At 42.7% G+C, this 12,234-nt stretch overlaps 1 protein-coding gene across 2 annotated transcripts in view; it reads right to left on the bottom strand.

Moving 5' to 3' along the window:
- Positions 1-12,234, bottom strand: part of WDFY4 (WDFY family member 4) — a 598,790-nt gene that overhangs the window by 174,465 nt on the left and 412,091 nt on the right. For both annotated transcript variants that reach the window (XM_053692180.1, XM_053692181.1), the window contains exon 47: positions 2,378-2,440. In XM_053692180.1, the coding sequence (XP_053548155.1) occupies positions 2,378-2,440 (63 nt within the window). The remainder of the gene's footprint in view (positions 1-2,377; positions 2,441-12,234) is intronic.

Below are 12,234 nucleotides of genomic sequence, written 5' to 3'. Positions count from 1 at the left end.
AAACAATAAAAATGTTCAATAGGTTAAATGTCATCAGTGCAAAACTGATAAAAGAGTACATATGGGTAGCACTCATATTCCTTAACGACTTGAATGTTTAGAGGAAGAAGATGTTGTGGCAGAGCAAAAGAATAACATTTTACCTTTATTAGGATACTTAAAATCAAACATACACAAACATTTAAAAATACAAATGATTTAAGTCTGAAAACAAATATATATTGTCAAGTGACCCAAATACAAGTCAGGGAAAGTGCTTCAATATCACAATACAATATCAATCGGGTATAAGTTGTAGACTATATAGTAAGTAGTAAAGATACACACGCATACATCCGCGAAACATGTCAGGGGACTTGGGGAAACTTTATTTTAGATTAGCGAATGATAGTCTGATTTACATTGAGGTATAGGCCGGTATTCTAAGACTTAGTGACCACAGGACACGGTGCTAATGTATGCGCGTGTACCTTTACTACTTACTATATAGTCTACAGCTTATACCCAAATGATATTGTGCCTATTATAAAGTCAGGGGGTTCTGAACAGAGTGTATAACGTTACCAGGTATAGGCCGGTATATTGAGACTTAGTGACCACAGGACACGCTGTGGATGTATGCACGTGTAGATTTACTACTTATTATATAGTCTACAGTCTATACTCAGATGATATTGTATCTATTATAGAGTCATGGTGCTCTGAACGGAGTGTAAAAGGTTACAGGATTGTCATAAGCAGCACCGCTCTGTACTATCTATTATGTGTTATTATTCAGACACAATATATCTGACTACAATTATCCTGATTATCTTATATGCTATTCATATTCACTACTGTTAAGGGGATAGTATTACCCCTATTAGTATCGATTTTGATTAACATCTTTTAAGCACAATAGTACTCTAAGCATTTGTCACTGTATAGGCAACGACTCTAGTTCAGTATTTTTACTTATAGAGATATAGACTATGGATTAACACCTACATCCTAGGTCAAAATCCCTTATATATTGAAGCACTTTCCCTGACTTGTATTTGGTTCACTTGACAATATATATTTGTTTTCAGACTTAAATCATTTGTATTTTTAAATGTTTGTGTATGTTTGATTTTAAGTATCCTTATAAAGGTAAAATGTTATTCTTTCACTTTTGCGCTGCCACCACAAGTTCTTGCTCTAAACATTCAAGTCGTTAAGGAATGTGAGTGCTACCCATATGTACTCTTTTATCAGTTTTGCACTGATGACATTTAACCTATTCTTCTGTACATAGCACCCCTACCCAGCACCCCTAACTCTGCAATATATGATATATGAGTAATGATCTCTAAGCAGATGTATAGACTGTATTTAAGAGTATTCCTGAACTGATACCTTAGCAGTGCCATTAGTACCCCCTCTTTCTTTCTTAATAAAAAATGTTCAAGTAGAGCGTCCTATTTAAATTTAAATGTTTGATCGGCGGCTTTTCCAATTACAGCTTGTGTGTTCTAAATCACTGTATCAAACTATGTAAATACAGCCTGATGAAACAGCGCTATGGCTCAGAGAAACAGGTTGCTGATGTTTTTTTTAATAAATTTTACCTTTTTTTTATACTATCCACTTGCTGTACTATATGTGTTCTGTTTGTGGTAAACATATTGATTGCTCGCTCTATTGCGAGCGTTCCTCCACTAGCTGCATTGGGGTATACGGATTCAGCTACACTTGGTGACGTCACACACCAATATTAGATGTTCCTGGGGACAGAGGAGGACGATCTTCACCTTGACCGCTTTGTTCCAGCATTGCCATGCTGAGTTTAACTGGAAAACTCTTCTAGCACACCCCATGAGGCTTTCGGGTGGTGTTCCATTTCATGCTTTCTTGCTCATCTGACCCATGGTTACTACCCTATGAGGCGCCTCTTGTCAATTGTATTTTACACCAACAATAGGCAGATCAAGCAAAGAATTGTGGTTCTGTTACTACAGCTTGGCATGTGCAGTATTAAGGCTGTGACACACTGCAAGCGATGCAGTGTGAGGCGAAGCATCCGCTTCGCTCCGCGTCGCATCGCTTCTGAAGTTCAAATATTTCATCTCTGAGCGCTCAGCTACGAGACCTGATGCAGCAGAGTGCTCAGAGATGAAAAGGCAGGACACACTGAGCGCGCACAGCCGCATTTACACGATGTGCGCCGCTTCGCTTGCAGTGTGTCACAGCCTTTAAGCCTTTGCGCAGAAGGGTATTTCAAATGTGATCCCAGCTGCATATTGACATTCAATTTTCCTCTATAGTTCGGCTTGTTCATCATAGATTAGGGCTGCTCTTAAAAACGATTGGATCAAAGTAGGTTAACATTAAAAAATAAATTGAAACAGCCGCCTACCTCATATGCTGAGAATCCTCTCCTGTTGTCTTAATTTTTGTACACGGCATCAGAGAGTGAAACCTGTCAGGGCAGAATCAGAAATAATTTAACTGCACAGACAAGAAATATATAACTGGATTATAAGACATGCTCTCATATCATGTAACTGCATAATATTACTTCTAGAAGATTCAAATATAGTGATAACTATAAAGAATAGTCAGATGTAATACAACAGGAAGAGATATAAATGAGCAGAACTGTCACAAGACATAGAGCGATACTGAGTTTAAAGGGACATAAAACAAGTTAAGATCTGTGCATATCCTAAAAGGGTTAATTAAGTAAAAATAGTTTGCATAAAAACATTGTTTAAAAATTGCTGGCAAGTATTTTAAATTAATTTTCAAAAATAAGCAAAATTAGTTACATAGCCATGCTGTCTGGAGAAGTCTGATCCACCTCCCCTTATCAGTGTTTAACATACATCAGAAACACAGGCATTGTATTTCAACTGAGTTCACAGCAGCGTATTTTCTTCTAGGCATGCTCCAGCAGATAATGAGTGTTAAAGGTGGATATAGATGCAGCCATAGAAGGAAATGTGTGGGGGGGAGTTAGAGCTGTACAATTCAGAAACTTACAAAGAAAGGGTTAATGGGGAGGCACTGCAGTATAAATTTGCAGGTAAAGTAATTAAAGTATATATTATATTTTGTCTCTATCCCAACTTGTTTTATGTCCCTTTAAGTTAAGTATTTGATTGTAAAAACGTATTCATTTTCTGTAGTGTAACTTTTAGGAGATTCTGCAGCCAACCCACTGCTCCTGTGCATTTTTCTTTCCCTTTTTTAGAGGCTGCAAAAATAAAGCCACCCCTTTAAATCCATAGGCTGCTTGTTGCCATGGGGAAGCGAAATTGAAGAGATACTACACAACAACAGAATTTATGTTTACCTGATAAATTACTTTCTCCAACGGTGTGTCCGGTCCACGGCGTCATCCTTACTTGTGGGATATTCTCTTCCCCAACAGGAAATGGCAAAGAGCCCAGCAAAGCTGGTCACATGATCCCTCCTAGGCTCCGCCTACCCCAGTCATTCGACCGACGTTAAGGAGGAATATTTGCATAGGAGAAACCATATGGTACCGTGGTGACTGTAGTTAAAGAAAATAAATTATCAGACCTGATTAAAAAAAACCAGGGCGGGCCGTGGACCGGACACACCGTTGGAGAAAGTAATTTATCAGGTAAACATAAATTCTGTTTTCTCCAACATAGGTGTGTCCGGTCCACGGCGTCATCCTTACTTGTGGGAACCAATACCAAAGCTTTAGGACACGGATGAAGGGAGGGAGCAAATCAGGTCACCTAAATGGAAGGCACCACGGCTTGCAAAACCTTTCTCCCAAAAATAGCCTCAGAAGAAGCAAAAGTATCAAACTTGTAAAATTTGGTAAAAGTGTGCAGTGAAGACCAAGTCGCTGCCCTACATATCTGATCAACAGAAGCCTCGTTCTTGAAGGCCCATGTGGAAGCCACAGCCCTAGTGGAATGAGCTGTGATTCTTTCGGGAGGCTGCCGTCCGGCAGTCTCGTAAGCCAATCTGATGATGCTTTTAATCCAAAAAGAGAGAGAGGTAGAAGTTGCTTTTTGACCTCTCCTTTTACCGGAATAAACAACAAACAAGGAAGATGTTTGTCTAAAATCCTTTGTAGCATCTAAATAGAATTTTAGAGCGAGAACAACATCCAAATTGTGCAACAAACGTTCCTTCTTTGAAACTGGTTTCGGACACAGAGAAGGTACGATAATCTCCTGGTTAATGTTTTTGTTAGAAACAACTTTTGGAAGAAAACCAGGTTTAGTACGTAAAACCACCTTATCTGCGTGGAACACCAGATAAGGAGGAAAACACTGCAGAGCAGATAATTCTGAAACTCTTCTAGCAGAAGAAATTGCAACTAAAAACAAAACTTTCCAAGATAATAACTTAATATCAACGGAATGTAAGGGTTCAAACGGAACCCCCTGAAGAACTGAAAGAACTAAATTGAAACTCCAAGGAGGAGTCAAAGGTTTGTAAACAGGCTTAATTCTAACCAGAGCCTGAACAAAGGCTTGAACATCTGGCACAGCAGCCAGCTTTTTGTGAAGTAACACCGACAAGGCAGAAATCTGTCCCTTCAGGGAACTTGCAGATAATCCTTTTTCCAATCCTTCTTGAAGGAAGGATAGAATCCTAGGAATCTTAACCTTGTCCCAAGGGAATCCTTTAGACTCACACCAACAGATATATTTTTTCCAAATTTTGTGGTAAATCTTTCTAGTTACAGGCTTTCTGGCCTGAACAAGAGTATCGATAACAGAATCTGAGAACCCTCGCTTCGATAAAATCAAGCGTTCAATCTCCAAGCAGTCAGCTGGAGTGAAACCAGATTCGGATGTTCGAACGGACCCTGAACAAGAAGGTCTCGTCTCAAAGGTAGCTTCCAAGGTGGAGCCGATGACATATTCACCAGATCTGCATACCAAGTCCTGCGTGGCCACGCAGGAGCTATCAAGATCACCGACGCCCTCTCCTGATTGATCCTGGCTACCAGCCTGGGGATGAGAGGAAACGGCGGGAACACATAAGCTAGTTTGAAGGTCCAAGGTGCTACTAGTGCATCCACTAGAGCCGCCTTGGGATCCCTGGATCTGGACCCGTAGCAAGGAACTTTGAAGTTCTGACGAGAGGCCATCAGATCCATGTCTGGAATGCCCCACAGCTGAGTGACTTGGGCAAAGATTTCCGGATGGAGTTCCCACTCCCCCGGATGCAATGTCTGACGACTCAGAAAATCCGCTTCCCAATTTTCCACTCCTGGGATGTGGATAGCAGACAGGTGGCAGGAGTGAGACTCCGCCCAAAGAATGATTTTGGTCACTTCTTCCATCGCTAGGGAACTCCTTGTTCCCCCCTGATGGTTGATGTACGCAACAGTTGTCATGTTGTCTGATTGAAACCGTATGAACTTGGCCCTCGCTAGCTGAGGCCAAGCCTTGAGAGCATTGAATATCGCTCTCAGTTCCAGAATATTTATCGGTAGAAGAGATTCTTCCCGAGACCAAAGACCCTGAGCTTTCAGGGATCCCCAGACCACGCCCCAGCCCATCAGACTGGCGTCGGTCGTGACAATGACCCACTCTGGTCTGCGGAATGTCATCCCTTGTGACAGGTTGTCCAGGGACAGCCACCAACGGAGTGAGTCTCTGGTCCTCTGATTTACTTGTATCTTCGGAGACAAGTCTGTATAGTCCCCATTCCACTGACTGAGCATGCACAGTTGTAATGGTCTTAGATGAATGCGCGCAAAAGGAACTATGTCCATTGCCGCTACCATCAACCCGATCACTTCCATGCACTGAGCTATGGAAGGAAGAGGAACGGAATGAAGTATCCGACAAGAGTCTAGAAGTTTTGTTTTTCTGGCCTCTGTCAGAAAAATCCTCATTTCTAAGGAGTCTATTATTGTTCCCAAGAAGGGAACCCTTGTTGACGGAGATAGAGAACTCTTTTCCACGTTCACTTTCCATCCGTGAGATCTGAGAAAGGCCAGGACAATGTCCGTGTGAGCCTTTGCTTGAGGAAGGGACGACGCTTGAATCAGAATGTCGTCCAAGTAAGGTACTACAGCAATGCCCCTTGGTCTTAGCACAGCTAGAAGGGACCCTAGTACCTTTGTGAAAATCCTTGGAGCAGTGGCTAATCCGAAAGGAAGCGCCACGAACTGGTAATGTTTGTCCAGGAATGCGAACCTTAGGAACCGATGATGTTCCTTGTGGATAGGAATATGTAGATACGCATCCTTTAAATCCACCGTGGTCATGAATTGACCTTCCTGGATGGAAGGAAGAATAGTTCGAATGGTTTCCATCTTGAACGATGGAACCTTGAGAAACTTGTTTAAGATCTTGAGATCTAAGATTGGTCTGAACGTTCCCTCTTTTTTGGGAACTATGAACAGATTGGAGTAGAACCCCATCCCTTGTTCTCTTAATGGAACAGGATGAATCACTCCCATTTTTAACAGGTCTTCTACACAATGTAAGAATGCCTGTCTTTTTATGTGGTCTGAAGACAACTGAGACCTGTGGAACCTCCCCCTTGGGGGAAGTCCCTTGAATTCCAAAAGATAACCTTGGGAGACTATTTCTAGCGCCCAAGGATCCAGAACATCTCTTGCCCAAGCCTGAGCGAAGAGAGAGAGTCTGCCCCCCACCAGATCCGGTCCCGGATCGGGGGCCAACATTTCATGCTGTCTTGGTAGCAGTGGCAGGTTTCTTGGCCTGCTTTCCCTTGTTCCAGCCTTGCATTGGTCTCCAAGCTGGCTTGGCTTGAGAAGTATTACCCTCTTGCTTAGAGGACGTAGCACCTTGGGCTGGTCCGTTTCTACGAAAGGGACGAAAATTAGGTTTATTTTTTGCCTTGAAAGGCCGATCCTGAGGAAGGGCGTGGCCCTTACCCCCAGTGATATCAGAGATAATCTCTTTCAAGTCAGGGCCAAACAGCGTTTTCCCCTTGAAAGGAATGTTAAGTAGCTTGTTCTTGGAAGACGCATCAGCCGACCAAGATTTCAACCAAAGCGCTCTGCGCGCCACAATAGCAAACCCAGAATTCTTAGCCGCTAACCTAGCCAATTGCAAAGTGGCGTCTAGGGTGAAAGAATTAGCCAATTTGAGAGCATTGATTCTGTCCATAATCTCCTCAAAAGGAGGAGAATCACTATCGACCGCCTTTATCAGCTCATCGAACCAGAAACATGCGGCTGTAGCGACAGGGACAATGCATGAAATTGGTTGTAGAAGGTAACCTTGCTGAACAAACATCTTTTTAAGCAAACCTTCTAATTTTTTATCCATAGGATCTTTGAAAGCACAACTATCCTCTATGGGTATAGTGGTGCGTTTGTTTAAAGTGGAAACCGCTCCCTTGACCTTGGGGACTGTCTGCCATAAGTCCTTTCTGGGGTCGACCATAGGAAACAATTTTTTAAATATGGGGGGAGGGACGAAAGGAATACCGGGCCTTTCCCATTCTTTATTAACAATGTCCGCCACCCGCTTGGGTATAGGAAAAGCTTCTGGGAGCCCCGGCACCTCTAGGAACTTGTCCATTTTACATAGTTTCTCTGGGATGACCAACTTGTCACAATCATCCAGAGTGGATAATACCTCCTTAAGCAGAATGCGGAGATGTTCCAACTTAAATTTAAATGCAATCACATCAGGTTCAGCTTGTTGAGAAATGTTCCCTGAATCAGTAATTTCTCCCTCAGACAAAACCTCCCTGGCCCCATCAGACTGGGTTAGGGGCCCTTCAGAAATATTATTATCAGCGTCGTCATGCTCTTCAGTATCTAAAACAGAGCAGTCGCGCTTACGCTGATAAGTGTTCATTTTGGCTAAAATGTTTTTGACAGAATTATCCATTACAGCCGTTAATTGTTGCATAGTAAGGAGTATTGGCGCGCTAGATGTACTAGGGGCCTCCTGAGTGGGCAAGACTCGTGTAGACGAAGGAGGGAATGATGCAGTACCATGCTTACTCCCCTCACTTGAGGAATCATCTTGGGCATCATTGTCATTGTCACATAAATCACATTTATTTAAATGAATAGGAATTCTGGCTTCCCCACATTCAGAACACAGTCTATCTGGTAGTTCAGACATGTTAAACAGGCATAAACTTGATAACAAAGTACAAAAAACGTTTTAAAATAAAACCGTTACTGTCACTTTAAATTTTAAACTGAACACACTTTATTACTGCAATTGCGAAAAAACATGAAGGAATTGTTCAAAATTCACCAAATTTTCACCACAGTGTCTTAAAGCCTTAAAAGTATTGCACACCAAATTTGGAAGCTTTAACCCTTAAAATAACGGAACCGGAGCCGTTTTGAACTTTAACCCCTTTACAGTCCCTGGTATCTGCTTTGCTGAGACCCAACCAAGCCCAAAGGGGAATACGATACCAAATGACGCCTTCAGAAAGTCTTTTCTAAGTATCAGAGCTCCTCTCACATGCGACTGCATGCCATGCCTCTCAAAAACAAGTGCGCAACACCGGCGCGAAAATGAGGCTCTGCTTATGCTTTGGGAAAGCCCCTAAAGAATAAGGTGTCTAAAACAGTGCCTGCCGATATTATTATATCAAAATACCCAGATAAAATGATTCCTCAAGGCTAAATATGTGTTAATAATGAATCGATTTAGCCCAGAAAAAGTCTACAGTCTTAATAAGCCCTTGTGAAGCCCTTATTTACGATCGTAATAAACATGGCTTACCGGATCCCATAGGGAAAATGACAGCTTCCAGCATTACATCGTCTTGTTAGAATGTGTCATACCTCAAGCAGCAAGAGACTGCTCACTGTTCCCCCAACTGAAGTTAATTGCTCTCAACAGTCCTGTGTGGAACAGCCATGGATTTTAGTGACGGTTGCTAAAATCATTTTCCTCATACAAACAGAAATCTTCATCTCTTTTCTGTTTCTGAGTAAATAGTACATACCAGCACTATTTCAAAATAACAAACTCTTGATTGAATAATAAAAACTACAGTTAAACACTAAAAAACTCTAAGCCATCTCCGTGGAGATGTTGCCTGTACAACGGCAAAGAGAATGACTGGGGTAGGCGGAGCCTAGGAGGGATCATGTGACCAGCTTTGCTGGGCTCTTTGCCATTTCCTGTTGGGGAAGAGAATATCCCACAAGTAAGGATGACGCCGTGGACCGGACACACCTATGTTGGAGAAATTACCTTCTTCTTCTGTAGCAATAAGGAGCCATCTTACTGAATTGGCTTAAGCAATATATCATTTGGCTGGCTGTATAGCTTGTACATCTAAATGAAAAATGTCAGGCCCATCCATATTTCTGATTCTTTACTAAAAAAAAATCCAGAATTGGACCTAAAAAAACCTTGAAATGTCTAAATAAAAACTTTAATAATTCAAATAGAGCATGCAGTTTTAAGATACTTTCCAATTTACTTCTATTATCAAATTTTGCACATTTTTGCACTTTTATATACACACTTTGTGAGGCACTAGCTCAAACTAAGCATGTGCACAAGTTCATAAGTTATACATATACTAGTCTGTGATTGGCTGATGGCTATCACATGATACACGGGGCTGACAAATGGGGAAAATTTAAAATTCAGTGTTATTATATTGTCTTTCTATTATGCACTAGTTAATTATGCAATTCTACTGTATTTAGCGGTCCTGTACCCCCACCCCATGCATACTGTAAGTTTTATCCCTAGCATAAGCAGGTGAAATGCAAACACATAATATTAAAGGGACAGTCTGCTTGAAAATTGTTATTGTTTAAAAAGATAGATAATCCCTTTATTACCCATTCCACAATTTTGCATAAGCAACACTGTTATATTAATAAACTTTTTACTTCTACGATTACCTGTATCTAAGCCCCTACAGACTGCCCCTTATCTCAGTTCTTTTTACAATCTTGCATTTTAGCCAATCAGTGCTGGTTGTTGTATAACCATTATCATTCTCCACGGGAGTGAGCACAATGTTATCTATATGGGCAATATTTAAAAAGCACTGAAATAAGAGGTGCCCTACAAGGGCCTAGAAACAGGCAAACTTAGAGGTTATAAAATATATTAATATAACAATGTTGGTTATGCAGATCTGGGGATGGGGAAGTAAAGGTGTTATCTATCTTTTTAATCAATAAAAAAAAAAAATCAAGTAGACCATCCCTTTAAGTACCTTTAAGTAACACCCTACAGATTGGTTAGTCTGCTGACAGGCTGCAGTACAGAATGCTGAGTCTGCTGGCAGGCTGCAGTACAGATTGGTTAGTCTGCTGGCAGGCTGCAGTACAGATTGGTTAGTCTGCTGGCAGGCTGCAGTACAGATTGGTTAGTCTGCTGGCAGGCTGCAGTACAGATTGGTTAGTCTTCTGGCAGGCTGCAGTACAGATTAGTTAGTCAGCTAGCAAGCCGCATTACAGATTGGTTTGTCTGATGGCAGGCTGCATTACAGATTGGTTAGTCTGCTGGCAGGCTGCAGTACAGATTAGTTAGTCTGCTGGCTGGCTACTGTACAGAATGGTTTGTCTGATGGCAGGCTGCAGTACAGATTAGTTAGTCTGCTGGCTGGCTACTACAGATTGGTTAGTCTGCTGGCAGGCTGTAGTACAGAATGGTTTGTCTGCTGGCAGGTTGCAGTACAGATTGGTTAGTCTGCTGGCAGGCTGCAGTACAGATTAGTTAGTCTGCTGGCAGGCTGTAGTACAGAATGGTTTGTCTGCTAGCAGGCTGCATTACAGATTGGTTAGTCTGCTGGCAGCTTGCAGTACAGATTAGTTTGTCTGCTGACAAGCTGCAGTATAGATTAGTTAGTCTCCTGGCAGGCTGCAGTACAGATTAGTTAGTCTGCTGGCAGGCTGTAGTACAGAATGGTTTGTCTGCTGGCAGGCTGCATTACAGATTGGCTAGTCTACTGGCAGCTTGCAGTACAGATTAGTTTGTCTGCTGGCAAGCTGCAGTATAGATTAGTTAGTCTTCAGGCAGGCTGCAGTACAGATTAGTTAGTCTTCTGGCAGGCTGCAGTACAGATTAGTTAGCCTTCTGGCAGGCTGCTGTACAGATTGGTCAGTCTGCTGACAAGCTGCAGTACAGAATGCTGAGTCTGCTGGCAGGCTGCAGTACAGATTGGTTAGGCTGCAGTACAGAATGCTGAGTCTGCTGGCAGGCTGCAGTACAGATTGGTTAGTCTGCTGGCAGGCTGCAATACAGATTGGTTAGTCTGCTGGCAGGTTGCAGTACAGATTGGTTAGTCTGCTGGCAGACTGCAGTACAGATTGGTTAGTCTGCTGGCAGGCTGCAGTACAGAATGCTGAGTCTGCTGGCAGGCTGCAGTGCAGATTGGTTAGTCTGCTGGCAGGCTGCAGTACAGATTGTTTAGTCTACTGACAGGCTGCAGTACAGATTGGTTAGTCTGCTGACAGGCTGCAGTACAGAATGCTGAGTCTGCTGGCAGGCTGCAGTACAGATTGGTTAGTCTGCTGGCAGGCTGCAGTACAGATTGGTTAGTCTGCTGGCAGGCTGCAGTACAGATTGGTTAGTCTGCTGGCAGGCTGCAGTACAGATTGGTTAGTCTGCTGGCAGGCTGCAGTACAGATTGGTTAGTCTTCTGGCAGGCTGCAGTACAGATTAGTTAGTCAGCTAGCAAGCCGCATTACAGATTGGTTTGTCTGATGGCAGGCTGCATTACAGATTGGTTAGTCTGCTGGCAGGCTGCAGTACAGATTAGTTAGTCTGCTGGCTGGCTACTGTACAGAATGGTTTGTCTGATGGCAGGCTGCAGTACAGATTAGTTAGTCTGCTGGCTGGCTACTACAGATTGGTTAGTCTGCTGGCAGGCTGTAGTACAGAATGGTTTGTCTGCTGGCAGGTTGCAGTACAGATTGGTTAGTCTGCTGGCAGGCTGCAGTACAGATTAGTCTGCTGGCAGGCTGTAGTACAGAATGGTTTGTCTGCTAGCAGGCTGCATTACAGATTGGTTAGTCTGCTGGCATCTTGCAGTACAGATTAGTTTGTCTGCTGACAAGCTGCAGTATAGATTAGTTAGTCTCCTGGCAGGCTGCAGTACAGATTAGTTAGTCTGCTGGCAGGCTGTAGTACAGAATGGTTTGTCTGCTGGCAGGCTGCATTACAGATTGGCTAGTCTACTGGCAGCTTGCAGTACAGATTAGTTTGTCTGCTGGCAAGCTGCAGTATAGATTAGTTAGTCTTCAGGCAGGCTGCAGTACAGATTAGTTAGTCTTCTGGCAGGCTGCAGTAC

The sequence above is a fragment of the Bombina bombina genome, chromosome 9 (assembly GCF_027579735.1).
Source record: "Bombina bombina isolate aBomBom1 chromosome 9, aBomBom1.pri, whole genome shotgun sequence".
Taxonomy (NCBI): domain Eukaryota; kingdom Metazoa; phylum Chordata; class Amphibia; order Anura; family Bombinatoridae; genus Bombina; species Bombina bombina.
Note: the sequence above shows the minus strand (reverse complement) of the source record. Positions and strands in the feature narration are given on the sequence as shown.